Below are 17,625 nucleotides of genomic sequence, written 5' to 3'. Positions count from 1 at the left end.
ATGTATTTAGTATTGCCACTGGAGACTATTAGGGTGTTGTATAAAACTTGGGGAGTATTTAAGCATACATACTTTTCTAATTTATGAAACTATGGCGAGCGTAGCCAGCGAAAATTTTTTTAAAGGTTTTGAGGGGGTCAGAATATTTATTTTCAATTAACCAACCAAGATCAGAATATTTATTTTCTAGGAATTTGCAGTCAGACTATTTATTTTCTGGTATGATGAGGCCAGATTATTTATTTCCTAAATAATCAGGAAAAGATTATTTATTTTCAAAATCTGCCAGGCCCCCTAAAAATCTAATGGTCGCCCACTTAGGAACCAGATTAAACAACTGGCAATGAATAGTCATAGATATCGGGGCCGTTCTTTTCTACATAGTCTTGCAACGAACAATTAAATTTCTACAGATCACCACACGGTCTTCAACGAAAATAGACCTAATCAGTGGAAAAAAAGGTACAACGAATAACAATAAACATTAATAACAACGACAAGTTTTCTGGCTTGGGACAGGCACATAAAGTACGTTGCGGGGTTAAACAAGTTTATGATTGCTTAACCCCCCCCCCTAACCTAGGACAGTGGTGAAAAAAAAAAAACAGCAATAAAATCTGTTGAATTCGGATTTAACTCTTCAGATCGATACAGGATACAAACACTTTAACAAAAAAAAACAAGCTGTATCTACCTCGTATTCACTTTATCCGTAAGTTAGTTCAAAGTCCAAAAGCTACTGATAAACACACATTATTTACTCAAAAAACATTTCAATAAATACACGTCCAACATGATTTAGAGAACATATATCACCAAATGTTAAAGTAAAACAAGGTCTACGTACCAATGCCGAGATAAAAACAATGAAGATCATATACATATTAACATAACGTCACGTAGGATTCGTTAATTTTGAACTTTGTAAAATTAATTATTAAATGCCACCGACATTCTAGAAAATAAGTCGGTGGCATACTAGAAAATAAGTCAAGTAGTAGTACTACAACTTGATAGTCAATGGAGTTTTTCAGTTATTTTTTATACTTTTACAACAATTATAGCAAAACTGGAACTTGTATAAACAAAGAAAGAATGTCAAAATTATCCCCATTTACAAGGTGTACTTTTATTTCTTTGATTTTGATTAATAGTTCGTTATAATTTGCAAAAGACAGCACCTCGCCCTATGCATGGAAGTGAAAACATTTTATTAGGATTTTCAAATCTGCAGGTAATTTTAGAAGAACAGTCTCTTTCTTTGCCAGGAATAACATTAAAGATATTTTGTCTAACATCATTTTTGTTTTTATTTTGATGAACTGTATAAAAATGACCGATGTATACCTACAATTATCATGAAGGAGGTGGTTAATATTTTTTTTAATTGGTGAACTTTTTACTTGATTTAGTGGTTAACTACAAACGATACCTTGGCTTCTGTTTAAGTAGCAGTCTTTCTAGAAGTCAGACAGAAGGTGATTCATGCATGTCAAAAACCCACCGAATTCAGTTTTATAAAAATTATATAGATTGTATATGAAATTCGCACTTTGCAAGAGTTATCGTTCTTGATTTGGCTTCATTTGGTTGCTTTTATTGGGAGATAAATGTATGATTTTCTCAAAATTGCAAATCTGAATACAGAAAAGGTTGTTATGTGAAAGTATAGCATATCTAGACTGAAAAAGCATTGTTTGTTTGGTAGTTTTTTCTTGACCGTGAATCACTTGAACATCGATAGCGTCTGAATTGTGTGTGGACTGGTACTTAATACGTTTATTGTCAATACTTAAGCGGCAACTAATCAAGCACAAGTAATCAGACTTAAAACTCCTTCTTTACAACATAACATAAATTACACTGTACTATACCTAAGTACACTTAACATTTCACATGATTGTTTTCCCCTTGGACTAATAAAACTAGTAATATTTTATCTCAGTTTTCCACAAAAGAAGTCGGGAACATACTGTTTTTGTTCCGTTTCTTCTTCTTCTTCTTCTTCTGTTACTTATATTATTATTATTATTTTTACTAAATATTTTTTTTATTTCCTTCTCCTCGAAGGATCTCAGATACAACTGAACAGTGTGGAACCAAATTTGGCACAGAAGTCGGGCACTATCAGTTATTTTACAATGTCATATTAAAAATCCAACATGGCCACCAATTAAAGACAAAAACAAAATAATAGAAAAACAATAAGGAAAAATTGTAGAGACTTAGCATTTGGTTTGAAAATAGCTCACCGCAAGAGCAACTTTGAAAAATAAAAAATGGCCTCATTCCAAGATGGCTATCGGTCGAAAATTTAAGAATTTCAACCATAAAAACATTTTTAATTCATGGAGCCGTAGAAGCTGATTTTTGGAGCTCCCGTGGTAATGGGGATGTTTGGGGAAGGTCTGCATTGGTGCCCAGCACAATTAGTACTAGTCTGAGAGATAATAATGTGGTGAAATACAGGAAAACAGACAGAATTTTTAATAAAATATAAATTAAACATTCAGGAACTTTCGTAAAGATAAGATTACTCTTAGTTACAGCAATAAAACTTTTTAAGAGTTATATAGCCATGTTTATATTCATTTACAAAATGTAATCAGTTGTTGTAAATAAGTAAAATGCGTGAGAAAATGTTTTGAAATTTGTTCACTATCATATTTACGATCTACAAATTACTTCGCTCCATCCTTCATGATCATAAAAGTGTGAGTTTGTCTAATTAATGAGAATTGGTCTGAAAAAATGGACATTTAGAACTTGTAACCTGAAATGATAGGTTCAAGAATGAATATGTAACGTCCTGATAACCAGAATGATACTTATTTTGTTAGCGAATGTTTAAACTGTGCAATTTTGGAAGTCTATAATTGGAAAATATAGTGTATATAACATCATTTTGACAGACAAAATATGTCTGACCTTCCGTGTGACCCATTGATTAGTTGTTATTCACGATCCCTAATAGCGATGCCGACAAGGGACTGAAGTATCTGTCAGTCAGTTATCTTAAAGCAATGACCAGTGCTTTCTTAATTTTATAAATTCACAAAAAAAAACAAAAAACAAAAAACAAAAAAAAACATAACAACAAAAAAAAAATATATGAATCTTTATTCCGAGGAAATTACCAAAGTATATAGCAGCCGCCGTTTATTTTCAATTACAGATAGATTTTCCGAAAAACAACTAAACCAAAGGTTCGACGAACGAAACACATGGTATCGCAAAGCACATCGGCGCACAAAAAATACATCAACAAATGACCCGCAGTCGTTTTAAACTTAAATTTTTCGTTAACTACATTTAAAACATATATGTAATATGTTAATATATAATCCGGTTAAGATAATTCCCAATTTCAGTTAAATTACTTTTTTTGTATGCGCATTTTGTTTGTTTGTTTGTTTGTATTGTTTTGTTTTTGTTTTTTGTTTTTTGTTTGTTTTTTGTAAATCAATAAAACAAACTCTTAGAACTCATTGGTATAATGTTATCGGTTGAATTGGATGGATGTGTGAGATATCTTCCTGGTCCAAAATTCAGAACTACCTATTCGTCCAGAATTGATCCCGGATACAAAGTAAGACCGATCCCTAAAACATAACCGACTTCCTTTTTCATAAGTTAAAAACATTCTCCGATAGAAGCATATTTTACTGTTCACCACCACGCCGTACAAGGAAGCACAATGAGAAGAACGCTATTCACGCTACTATTTACTGGGATAGTTTCTGTCACTTTTTCCCAAGAACGTAAGTTTTGTTTTATTTTCAGACAGGGTTTGTGTTTTACCAGACTTTGATAGAAGGTTACAAAAATGTTCGTTATGAGGTCGTCCCTACTGATTTATATTACCTCCCAATACCTCTGTTTAGTGAAATGAAGTGGCGAATCGAGGGTCGGGTTCCGGGCCCGGGGTTGGACCCCCATCCCCATTATGCGAAAAAATTGTAAATTTATCGAAATATAGGCAAATGTTTGTCTACTCCACCTTCCACCATTTCTGGATGAAATTTATTGAATTCGTGGGGTTATGTCGAATATGTTTAAATTTTAAAAATCAATTCAGATACAAGTTATCTTTACTTATCTTTCCAAGCAGCATGTAGTCCAGTGGACCCAGGAGAATGGAAACCTGTCAAGCCCGTACTTTACCTTACAGTTTATGAAGCATCGGAAAAGGGTGGGTAAAATGAATGAAAGAACATCTTTAATGAGCCGTATTAAATAACCTGCATACCAATGACAACCGACTTATTCCGAAAATCATGAAGTTTTTTCTGTTAATTTATTCTTTAAAAAATGTCTTTGCTCTGACAAACTTTTCTATGAAAATATATGCACTGAAACACGATGACGATGACAGAAAACGAAACTCATTTCAACTGTACAGAGTGCTGGCATTCTTGTCATTGGCTTATTGGTCAAAGTATCTGTTAAAATATATTCTTCAGTTTCGAATGCCACTTTACTTTCAAAACTGCGTTCCTTTTTGGTCCATCGATATTGCATGGCTGCAAGTGCAAATCATCTGTTGATTTCTAGGATTTTTTTTTCAAACAGTGTATACTTTTTACAAATCATTAAGTATCAAACAGACATTCGTGGATCCATGCATGTGTGAAAAATTAAATCTGATGACAATTCATGCAAGTGTATCATGGATACACGAAATGAAATGATTCAAACTTTATTTACATTTGATCAAAACAAGTAATTGTTAACTTCAAAAGAAAATCTTTAAAATCATATGCAATTTTGTGGATTCGCATCAAGGGACATTCCTTAAATACCACTGGTTAGAAATGCACTTATTTTCTTTTCAAAGCCAAATGTACTTCAGTTCAATCAATAAAGACCAATACGGATATACCAAAAACTAGACATTTAAAACAAACAGCTCAAGGACATATCGTCTGAAATAGACATAATTTTTTTTCAGATTTACTTTTATATCCTCATGATGCAATGTACCAAGGAGAGTTAAGAATTAATGGTGTCTTGGATAATAACTCACCCAATGGAATCAACTTAGAACCACAACAGGATTTCATCATTACAAACCCTGCAGAAATATTCACGTTTGAAAATGTGGATGGAAAGTCAATAGCCAGGCTTGTTAAACCACTGGATAGAGATGTAAGATACTCTGGGGTGCCTTCTTTTCACTGCAATTCGAAAAAAATACAGTCATACCCCCTTTTTGGGTTACTCTTAAGATATAAATCTTCGTTTAAAGTGTTTCCCCAGATTCTTTTTTAAACTGTTTACCTGCAAATGATAATTCAGTCTGGTCTATATATGTGTGGAATATGTGCTTTATTTATCCTTGCAAGTAGATAGAGTAATCAAGGGAACCAAGAATCCAGGGAAATCAAAAGAATGTAATCCAGGGACAATTACCAGACATAGAAAACAGATACGCACAACAAGAGAATAAAATAACAATAATAATACATACAAAGTAACAAAAGTAAATGAACAACTTGGACCCCACTAAAATCTGGGAGCATGGACCAGGCGCAACAGTAGGGTAAGCGTCCTCTGCTTTCCTAGAAACACCCGCCGAGTTGCTCATAAAAGGTCAAGTCCAGGGTAGACGGAAAAGGAAAGAAAAACTATGACATGTCGAACAGTTTTCATGGTGCAGATAGATACACCGTAACGATCCACGAGTTCACGATGACGACCATAAAACTTCTGTAGTGATGACTTCAATCTTGTAAGCAACATAACCCTGTTCAAGGAGCCTAATGGTAAGAAGTCTGGCGCGATACAAAAGTCTGTGTAGTTACGGCAAGCAATGGCATAACGTATGAGTCGTGACATAAAAACTATATATATGTACGTGCTGAAGGGATGTTGCCACAGATGAAAGGAACGTTAAATAATACTGAATGAGGCGTCATTGCGTTTGTCATATAGTTTGGTCAATAGTTTTTCTTGACCATCGATCTCTAAGTGTAGGTCAAGATATGTTGACTTTACAGTATCTGTAGTATCGTTTATCTCAAAGCATACCGATAATTCAAATTTTGCGCTTTTCACTCCCACAATGTGTAAAATTGATAGCAAATGTAGCAGTTACAACCACTATTTTGTGAGGTATTACCTTTTTAGACATCTAAATTATCTTGGTCTTGTAACATTTTTTATAACTAACTAGCATATTAAAATTAGTAGTAATCACGAAGTTACTTCTTTCCTGATATGCTTTTAAAATCAAGAATAATCAAAGATATTTTTAAGCTGTTTTTTTATAACTATGTATCTACTTGGGAAAGTTAGGTCCCAAGTATACATGAAAGTGTCAGTTTTACTCACCTCTCCATATACATATAGAGACCCAAGCGCTTGTGGTTGTTTCCAATCCGGATATTGATTTACTATTCAAGCCCTATTGTGAAAGTTGTATTACTTGTTTGTGTGGTTTTTTTTTAATATGCTAATTACGAACGTCTAAGTACTTTATGAAATCTCGTCTTTTCCACTTTTTGAAAATGTCATTACCCCATAGGACGTGCAGTGCAGGGTAATAAAAATATCATGTTATATATTTCAATAGGGTCCAACAGAATCGCTTGACGATGATATGAATGTGATCACATTTACATTGAAATGTTCTCCCATATCTAATAGCTCGGTAAAGGTGAGATATGTTTGTGTATTGTGCTCTAACTGACATCAACATATCCAAACGACAGGCTGCTATCTTGGTTAGAAATTCACGAATCCTATCCATATGAATAGTATCCGAATCTCTGTCCAATTTTTATAATTAAGAATTTCTAGTAAGAACGTAAACCCTTAAAAATAGCACAAACCCACACAAAGATACATTACATTATGTTTATAAAATACCAATACTGTTAACCATTGGTTCAATTCGTTATATTCATAATGTGTTTCTTAGAAAGTTTCACCTCAAGTCTCCGCGACAAATAATTGTATTAACATCGTTAAATGTTAAACCGGAATAAGATATAGCAAATAACACAACAAAATACATAATACATAATTTCAAATGAAAAAAAAATGCAAGGGCATGTATGATATTAATTATACATATTTAATTCATAGATATTTTATGATGTAAGTGTTATGATCAAGGACAAGAACGACAACCCACCGGAATTTACTGGTGCTCCATACGAAGTAACCATTGGAGAGGCAAGTCATTTTAATAAAACATACCTAGTCTTTTCGTTTTCTTACAATATGCAGTATTTACATTGGAAATACTAATATTTTGACAATTCATTTTCTCTAAACACTATCAAATTTACAAAAGTATGATTAACTAACAAAAGTATATGTGACTAAAAATCCGTTACTAGAGTAAAAATATCAGTAGTGTTTAAGTACATACTAAATATGATATTTACTGTAGATGACACCAATTGGGAATACAGTACTTACAGTATCTGCCATCGATAAAGACTCCAATCTTGATGGAAACATTACCTATACTATAGTGAAAGACATCGGTGTTTTGGTAAATATAACAAATATATTACAAATACACTTAACCTTTGCGACCATCATTATATAAAAGGCAACGGCTTTGATAACCAATAAATTTACACGCAATAACAGTAAAAACGAATACCCCCAATGGGCCCATCTTCGGAAGCCCACGGTTGACTAAGCCTCGTCACATACTCCAGCAGTACTAGAAGTTGTCTGGCAAGCTATTTTCTGACTTGGTGGCATCCTAATGTTGGGGTATGGAGAAACGGAATTCCAACCTTTTACGTTGTAAGAGTAATCGTCGCCGTGGGTTTCCGACGATGGAATATCCCATGTAAATCGAATTTTCTTCCTTGTTATAGGGTCACGATTCCAGACAACACTTTGTATCGAAATCCTTAATTAAGCAAATTTTTAACCATCTTCACATCATTTCATGTTTTAAACTTTAATAAATATAAGTATAAATATTAAATTGCCATTGCGCAGTAGTGATCACAGGACTAATACAAATAACTGAGTTGAAATAAATGATTTTAGTCCTTCTTTTGAATGAAATGATATATTTTTAGTACGTATAGGTTAAGATGGCTGCGTTTGATTTCCCTTGAAGAATGTTTTGTGCTATGAAATGTCGAGTGTAACGACAGATATGACATAAAAGTGTATTTCACAACATGTAAATGGTTATTGACCGGAGCTTTTATAAAGTTGTGAAAATTAAGATTAACGTCAAAATTTTGCCGACGCCATGCTCTGACAAGGCACCCTTCCAGTCAAGATTGAAGTTTTCACCAATGATTCTGTAAACTATTTTATATCAACAGATAGGAAATAGAATTGTCTTTTAGGATATATAAATGGTTATTGACCGAGGCTTATGAATTTTAATGAAATTAAGATCATAACATTATGTTCTTATAATTGTTACGTGAGTAGATAGATATTATCACTACTTTTTGAATCCGTTTAGATTTTGATCCTAGGTATATAGTATTTTTAAAGATATGACTTTAGAAAGTGGCAAAAGCCATTCCGCGTTTTAGACCTTCCTTATGGCGGCCGTTACAAAAAATATAACAGGCGTCAGACAGCAGTTTTTTTTTTGCATATATCTCCAAAACCGTTACGTTAAACCAAATTCTGACTGAATAAAAGTGTTCTATATAACATATGAGCAGATATTTTTCAAACATGTGGAAAACATATGTTGAAAGTTTTCCTATGTACATACAGTATCGGATACTTACGCACCAACGAATTATTAAAACCGTTGAAGTAATATGTTGTTAATGAATTTCAATTGGACAAGAGACATTATATTATCAAGGACGATATATCCATATAAATGCAAGTATACTCGGTGAAGCGAAAGAGTCAAAATAACGAGAGAAAAATGTATTTACTTCTTCAATAAATTGGAACAGTTTTAATCAAATCTGTTTAAAGGGTAAATACATTTTAGAAAGGAAAAAAATTCAAATTCTTTAAATGTGAAAATGACAGTTTTGGAGGACCAATTTTCAATACTTTCTCCTGATTATGTAATTCTGCATACACGCACGAAATTTTCTAATATTTAGACAAAAATAAAATAAGTAGATAAGTTGACATCATGGCATAAAGAAAGTACTCGTACATGAAAACATCTGCACATGCAAGTATCATGATACAAATAACAGATAAACAGATGCAAATGAACGAAATTACATGTTTTTTATCTAGTATTTTATTTTGGTGTCTCTGTTTGAGGGTTGCGTTATCTTACTTTCACTTTGGATCTCTTTTGATATAAATTACATCATTAAAATTAGATAGGCCACACCCAAAATTAAGTTAACTACTTTTATCAATCCTTGTGTATTGCCTTTTTTCTAAGTATATCTAAAATATTATAGAAATAAAATAAGTTTCATTTTTGATGTTTCATGGGCATGTAAAAGCGGTGGCCGGACGCACATTTTGGACATGAAGCGCTAGCACGCTCATAATGTGCTACTGTCAACGCTTTTACACGACGATGAAAAATTTAAAAAAATGAACATTCAAAAGTGGAAGTCATTTGGGTGGTCTTGCATAAATTTATGATATTTTTATTGAAATTTTGTGGAACAGTAAAATCATAAGCTATACCTGTGTTTGTCATGATCAAAATTATTAGAAAGGATTCTGATATTATTTTGCCCTGTCTCTTACGCCATGTCAATAGACATCTTATACCAGACACGTTAATCCGTCTATTTCTTTTACAAAGTAGTTTCGAGGTAAATTGGATATTTAAAAAAAAAAAAAACGTTCCCGCTGTATATTTTACAACTCTTTAATTGTTTGATTGATTGACATTTATCTATATAAAATTTACATGTAAGGCATATAAGAATCATATCGAAGTCGTGGATTATACCTGACGCAAACGTCCTAAACTGCTATTCAGAAGTAACTTCCTTCAGAACGGACAATGTTCATAATTTAGTGAAGAAAACGAACGAAAAAAAATATCCTCGACTTTTACACCATAAATTTCACTGTCTACCATTCAGGGGCATGTATATAGACCGTCTATGAATATTAGACCCAGCAAGGCAGCTAGGGAGGTGCAAAAATGTAGTGTCATCTATACATCCACAATCTATACGATTTCTGTCATGCAAATTATGCAATAATACATAAAATATTTTATTCCTTTAATCAAATATTCTGAATTTATAGCGATGCCAGAAGTTTAATTGTGTTGCGAAATGATAAACATAAGCCATACATTATAAATGTTATTATGATTTTCTTGCTGCATACATTTACACAATTTACCTTTGTTCGAATCAAGGATGCAAAACATCTTTATTGTAACATAATGATAAACGACATCTCGAAGTCATTCATCTTCTATTCAGTGTCACGTAACTTGACACAGCTAGGACCGACATTTAACATTCCGATGCGTCTGCAACACGTCGTCAGCTGGCATTAATGGTTCAGTGAACAAGCGAATTAAATTCTGATATCTCTCAAAATTGGTTGAATAGTATATCTTATTGTATTCCAATGCCATCATTTCGTTGGACATTGTTCTATCGACCCCCTAACAACCTAGTCTGAATGGATGGACCCTGACCAATGTTAATACCTGTATGCTAAAGTATCTGAATCGATCATGATCTACATAGGCTAAGAGGATATGCAGTTATTAACCTGTAGTTTGAAGGGACACATAATTGGGCATCGTTCGTTACAATGTCACACTTACCATATCTATCGCTGGAAATAATTTGCCCTTTTGTCTATCTGTTTAATGCGCTGATGTTAATTTAAAACGCGTATGTTCCATAAAATGTGTAAAGAGTTCCTCGCCACGGAGGCCTGTCTTTATTTCCGTTTGGCTGCTCTTCAAACGTGAAATGTTAATAAATTTGTATTTATTTTAAATGCTTCATTTCCTACACACTCTTCGTACAATGCATGTATCTGCGTCATCCGGCCAATATAAGTTAACCGCTGAAACCGACATGGGCGGTTTTGTTTAAGACCCCTTCAGTGTCTGTGGTAAATGAGTAGAAATATTTTTACAAAGACACATTCAGGCATTAAATGTTAAAAGTGTGTGTCAAACCAACATATTTTAAAAAGAAACAATATTAACTATATACAACAAATATCTATTTACTGAGTATATATAATCAATTAAAATATGTAATCGTTTGTAATATATTTCAATCTTTCGGGAGTTATAAGTTCACGCATATCAGTCATCCGTTATAGCCAAGTACATCGTTTTGTTCTTCGACTTTAGTACCAACTTACTTTTTGTGATATATTGTACTTTAAATTAGAACCCTTTCATATCATACTGATTGTGGTTACTGGTTGTATCAACATTGTTCGTTTGATATAGAAGATGCATTTCAATTTAAGTACGAATTTAAGTTTTCATGCAACGACAAATACTTATGATCTACATGATCGCTATCCAAAACATGGACGTACGAGTACATTTGCCGAGATTCTAATGACTATATACAGTCCTATGCTAGTTCGGTTCAATTAAATTTACATTAATTTCATCTTTTTAACTTGTGTGTTTGTAGAGTACATTTTCTATCTGAAAACTATTATCAAAACTGATATAAAAATACCACTTACAGAATGGTGGAAGTGGTTTGTTCAGCATAGACCCACTGAATGGTGACATCACAATCAAATCAATACTAGATTTCGAGAGTCTGGGTAATGGCCACATGTATTATACAATCCGTGTTTTAGTGGAGGTGAGTACATGACTTCGTTAGGGTACTACTAAAAATTCTAGCGTGACTTTCCTGTCATTGATATTTCCTTTTCTTGTTCTGTTCTGTTCAATCCCATTTTTTTTTCAGATAACATTGATTATGCTGCTACTTGTATTTGTCTGTTGTGCTATTGAAGAAAAGTTTATACAGAAAGATATTACAGTTCCACAAATTGCCTCACATTTATTTTTAATTTCATCTCAAAGGATGGCGGTCCAGACCACAAAATGTCGGCTTACACTGATGTCAAAATTAACATAATAGATGGAAATGACAACAAACCAGCTTTCATGTACAGTGGATGTCTCCAACACAGATTACATTGTATATTACCCAGATATACAGCCAATTTCAACAGTATAGTTATTGTAAGTTGAAAACTTCCCTTATTCCCTGCAACATATGCTGTAAAATCGGACATTTTCAAAACTTAATTTTGATTTGTTTTTACGCAATTTCACTGTAGTATACTTTTACAAAATGAAATTACTAAATCTGATTATAGACTTATTTGTTTACAGAACAATGAAATCCGTGTACGTGGAATCCCAGATGGTAGCGGTAATGACGTGAATATGATAGCTAAGGACACTGATGGTGTTCCTTCTGATGTGACCTTTTCCATTGCTGCAAGTAAGTAGAAGTGTTTAAGATTTTATAGACGTTCAGGTACCTCGCGTGGCCTTTTGAAGTATATAATGCAGTAGGGTGTATTCAGTAATGAGTTAAGGGGACACAGATTTTTACTTTCTTGGTAATAAAAGATCTTGATACAGAAGACATTACTGTGCTATTCACATGATTATTACATAATACTAACGCTTCACGCATCTTTTCGCACTCGCCAGATTTTGGTTCGTATCGCATAGACATGTATTTCAATTATATCAATTCAGTATATTATTTAAAAGAATTCGATAACCGAATTACGAAATGATCTCCATTTTTTGTTGTTGAAAATTACCATTTTATATTTTTCATAAATACCTTTTGTTTAAATATATATGTATGTACATAAATAAAAGAGTCAAATGAAAGTGTCGGGCAAAATTCATTAGATGTGTAATGTACTTGAATCACATGGATAGTAAAACTTTAAAATTTAAGATTTTTGCAGTTGTGTAATCTAGAGTATATTTTATTCACTCGAGGAATATAAAAACAATTAATCTTGTAATACTTGTACGCTCAGGTGGTTTCTGGTTCCAGAAACTGAGATCTACAGTTCTGCAGTTAAGATTTGTTCAATATTAAAAAAAAAAACTTCCTTTCGACAGAGTTAACTATACCTAGGCTTATTAATTGAAAACATTACGTAATTCTACAGTTATGGCGAATCTGGTTTTTATTCTAACAATCTGTTGGTATAAAGTGACCATGTTTAATCTACTACATGATTCCTATAAAACAACAACACAACCTCTCTAACATAAAGAGGTATAAACAGCATCTATATCAATTAAAGATCAATTGTCTTTTTTTTTAAATCCCCTTAGATCATAAGTGGAACAAGACTCCCATATGTAACAGGGAGTTTGATTTTGAATGAAAACGAAATATAAACACATGTTTCTGGTTTGTATTGCACACAGCTCGTCCTACTGGGTATGAAAGCTACTTTATTGTTGAAACGAGAAAAGAAAGCAGATATTTCCAAGCCATACTCAAACAAACAAAAACCCTGGAATATCCAGAAGAACTTGAGATACTGTTGAAGGTACATTATTTAGCTTATATTAACTTACTATGCATTTCTGTTAATAAACTAATGTACATCTGATTCTTGTGATTCTCATAAAATAACCGGAGAACCCAATCTTATATTTTACATTTTGAGCTTGGCTATTTCAAGCAAGTTATATGTTGTTATAAAACCATTCAAACGAGCACGTTAAAACAATATTTTATACTTCCTTATTGTTGTGATTAGAAATTTAAGGTAAACTTTTCAAACCAAACCTGATTGTGTCATTAGAATGCTTTATTTTTATAGGCGGAGGAAATATCACCAGAAAGACACTTTGAAATAGCAATGGTCAAACTTAAAGGACAGAAATCTACCGGAAGTAACCAACAAACAACCACAACACAAGCTTCTATAGGGGTGTGTACAGACTATAATATTGTTTTATGTTGTATTGTTGGTTTTTTTAAGCAACACTTTAAGCCATTTTTTTCCAGGATACTGACCAAATATATACCGAATTCAAAAGCCGAACTCCACCACTATTATTATCGTAAATGCGAAGTTTTAAAGGGTTGGAATGGGAAGAAATACACGATTTAGCTGTAATAGTCTTTGAAAAAGCATTTTTGACATTCTTGCTCTAAATTAAGCTCCATCAAAATCATTAACGTTTACTGTTTTCACGTATGGACAACTATACATATACAAAACAACACAAAATAGTACACCAGGTGTTTTTTTTTTTATGAAAATATAGTATTAACTTTTTTATATAAAAAAATAAACAAAAAAACAAAACAAAACAAAACCGACAAACATAACTATTTATAGAGCTTTTTCTCACTATTTTGACTATGCATGACCAGATAGTTGAACCACAATTCCATAAAACGGAATTTTTTAGTTCGAGCTTCATTCCGAATTGTTCTGTTTCATTTTTTTTTTATTTTGGTACCTGTATTTTTCTCCATTCTTTCTTTTTTATTATTTATTTGTTTGTTGTTTTTTATTATTGTTTTTTTTTTGTGTGTTGATTTAAGAAATGGTCTATTGATATCGTTTACTCATTTTTCTGGGAAAATTATACCAGTCCTTATACAATTTTCATCTTTTTATATGTCATTACAAGAAAGAAAAGGAATATTTTTGACATAGGTTTTTGGGGGAAATTTGAGGTAGCAATATTACAAATATTCCTCGACATACTTCCAGACAACAGCACCGCTTACCAACGAGAAACGAGGAGAAAATTCATCAACTCAAGAGTTTTCACAGACGACAGTTGCCCTTATTGTTGTGGTAGCAGTTACCTTGACTATTGTCGTCTGCCTAGCTGTTGCTCTGGCGTGTATGTTCAGGAGGAGACATCTTGATTTCGAGAAAGCACCACTCACCCCGGTATATTTTTTTGATTTTTGCACGTAGAATTTTTGCTCCATCCAGATTACTAACTCTGTACAGGGACCTAGAAATGTCAAGATTCGGATCGCCGACACTGCGCGTCCGTTCGCCCAAAGAGCATTATTGATCAACAAATATGAATAAATACAATATATACGAGAATAAATATTGTATATATGTCAAAGAGACAAAACCCACACCGGGATGAAAATGTCAGAACAAAACGACCGACGAGGAAATCCTCATACCACACGGAAGGCTGCAGCTAGCCCAAAACATCATCATACACAGATACAGCGAAAGAGTTGCTCCTATGTACTCAAATAAACTAAAGGTGAAAACGAAACAAGTTATATAGAGGCCAGAAATTCATGACTTCGGACAGGCGCAAAAAATATCGGCGGGGTTAAAGTTCTTTGGCGTGATCACAACCCTCCCCTTTAAAATCTGACCACTGTGGAAAAATATTACACAATTAAACACACCTAAAACTCATTTCAAAAAAGGTCTGAGTCCTTTGTTACAACGGAAATAAAGAAACCTAATATACAATTACAAAAATTAACAAACTAAGGACTACTAGTAGTTAACTGACATGCCAGCTCCAGACCATTTTAAACCTACAAAAAGTCATGTTACAAAAATGCCACTCATTGTGTGATTTGATAGGTAAGTTTCGAACAATATTTTGTAGCTTAGCTATTGCTCTTTGTATCTGTGTCTTGTAAGCATTTATTGTCCCCTTTCGGCAAATGCCGAAGGGTACTTAGGTTTGCACTCCGTCCGTCCGTCCGTCCGTCTGTCCGTCAGTCTGTCAGTCAGTCTGTCAGTCTGTCAGTCCGTCAGTCACACTTGGTTTTCCGGACTTTTTTTTGTGTATGCCTCATCCAATTGATTTCATATTTTGTATAAAGTCTTATCATGACAAGTTACAAGTTATGTTCGAATGATATTATGGTTGAAGGAATTTTACAGAAGTTATGGCCTTGGACATAGAACATTTCATGAAATTTTATGTTTTTTGGACTTTTTTTGTAATGCTTCATCCAATTGATTTCATATTTGAGATATATTCTTATCATGACAAGTTACAACTTAAGTTTGAATGACCTTACGGTTGAATGATTTTTACGGAAGTTATGGCCCTTGGACATAGAAAATTTCATGAAATTTTATGTTTTCTGGACTTTTTTTTAATGCCTCATCCAATTGATTTCATATTTGGCATATAGTCTTATCATGGCAAGTTACAAGTTAAGTTCGAATGATGTTACGGTTGAATGATTTTTTACAGAAGTTGTGTCCCTTGGACATAGAAAATTTCATAAAATTTTATGTTTTCCAGACTTTTCTTTGTAATGCCTCATCCAATTGATTTCATATTTGTTAGCTAGTCTTATTATGACATGTTACAAATTAAATTTAAATATTATTGCGGCAAACTACTTTATAGGAACTTACGGCCCTTTGACATAGAAAATTACATAAAATTTTGTTTCATCATTTTGATGCAAATTGCTGCTGTCATTCTAGAGTTATTTGCCCATTAATTCATAATAACGAAGTTTTTTTTTCAACTTCCCAGGTGATAGAAAGAGAATGTCTTTATGCAGCTTTCTGTAATGCAAAAATGTTATTATCTACTGTAAAATGAAGCTCAGGTTTGATTTTGATGGAATTTGCTTTTGCTGTTCAAGAGTTATTTTCTCTTGATTGTTAAAAAATAACACCATCCATTGTTAGTTCACATATATAAAAAAAATCTCATAAAGGCAATGAGTTCAAAGGCCGAAAGGGGACACTGTATTGCATCAGCAATACTGTCAGAATGCTTGTTTTACCTGTTTTGATTCTAGAGATGAAGCTACTATCAACCATTGCTCTCAGAATCTCTAGCTGAAACTAACTAGGCCTTGAACAACGGAACAGTGTTATTTTCTTTCAATACAACTGTCCTATAAAATATAACATATTTTGAATGTAGTTATTTATTGATATTCATTTAATATCATACTATTATTTTTTCTTCATTTAAAGACGATTTCTTTAACAATGTGTGAAATCAGTTTTGTAAATGTGAAAACACAAAATATATTTCTGTCTATACATTTAATATAGTGATACATGGTTCAACTGGCATATATGATACGACTATCTTTAGTATATGATATTCGTGTACAAAAGAGGTATAGCATATACTCTAATTCACAGAAAAAGTTTACCGCTGTGTGCTTCTGAGAATGATGTTTTCAATATAATATAAACCATAGTTTATATAAAAGCACACCTTTAATACATATTTCTATGCTTTTCAACGGGGAAGTAGGTAAAGCTTCTTATGCAATATATTTTCAACGAGATGATGATTTTATAAAATGTCTTTCAGATGAATGGAGCCCATGATAACAGAGCATACTCCGAACAGCTTTAAACTTGCACGTGTCTTTGTTAAAGTAACAGCTCTATTCTATTCAATGTATGCATGCATATACATATTGACTGTAACAATTACCACCGTCTTTCTGATTATTTGTATCGTTTTTTTTTTTTTGGCAATTTATACAACATTTTGAAAAACTCTTACCTTATACATGTATTTGGTACATTGTTGTGATTTTTGTACATTTTAAGGCGTAATAAAATATTGTGATCTGCCTCACGAATCACAAACTTTCGGTAATTTAAAGCTTCATATGAAGATTCCTTTATACACAATATCTACTCTGTATCATTATCAATATTACACATTTTCGAAACGAAAAAGACTCGTGAACC

General features: G+C 32.8%; 1 protein-coding gene across 2 annotated transcripts; it reads left to right on the top strand.

Moving 5' to 3' along the window:
* The first annotated feature begins 3,600 nt into the window (after positions 1–3,600).
* Positions 3,601–17,505, top strand: LOC148618978 (cadherin-99C-like). Of its 2 annotated transcripts, XM_088578433.1 has the most exons (13): positions 3,601–3,761; positions 4,112–4,192; positions 4,952–5,148; positions 6,575–6,658; positions 7,090–7,179; positions 7,400–7,504; positions 11,619–11,741; positions 11,969–12,130; positions 12,284–12,395; positions 13,355–13,479; positions 13,756–13,866; positions 14,662–14,847; positions 17,237–17,505. In XM_088578433.1, the coding sequence occupies exons 1-13, from the start codon at positions 3,698–3,700 to the stop codon at positions 17,279–17,281; spliced, it is 1,485 nt and encodes a 494-aa protein (XP_088434559.1). In that variant the 5' UTR covers positions 3,601–3,697; the 3' UTR covers positions 17,282–17,505. The 2 variants fall into 2 exon arrangements, with proteins under 2 accessions (XP_088434559.1, XP_088434560.1); XM_088578434.1 differs by lacking the exon at positions 14,662–14,847.
* The last annotated feature ends 120 nt before the right edge of the window (positions 17,506–17,625 follow it).

This window comes from Perna viridis, chromosome 4 (genome assembly GCF_037379345.1).
Source record: "Perna viridis isolate PV_CMFRI_1.1 ecotype Kerala chromosome 4, ASM3737934v1, whole genome shotgun sequence".
Taxonomy (NCBI): Eukaryota; Metazoa; Mollusca; class Bivalvia; order Mytilida; family Mytilidae; genus Perna; species Perna viridis.
Note: the sequence above shows the minus strand (reverse complement) of the source record. Positions and strands in the feature narration are given on the sequence as shown.

Excerpts from the sequence above, each read along its gene's own strand:
- LOC148618978 (XM_088578433.1), top strand. The coding sequence starts at position 3,698 with ATGAGAAGAACGCTATTCACGCTACTATTTACTGGGATAGTTTCTGTC. Across the intron at positions 7,180-7,399 it reads ACGAAGTAACCATTGGAGAG|ATGACACCAATTGGGAATAC; the intron begins GCAAGTCATTTT and ends TATTTACTGTAG. Across the intron at positions 13,867-14,661 it reads CAACACAAGCTTCTATAGGG|ACAACAGCACCGCTTACCAA; the intron begins GTGTGTACAGAC and ends ACATACTTCCAG.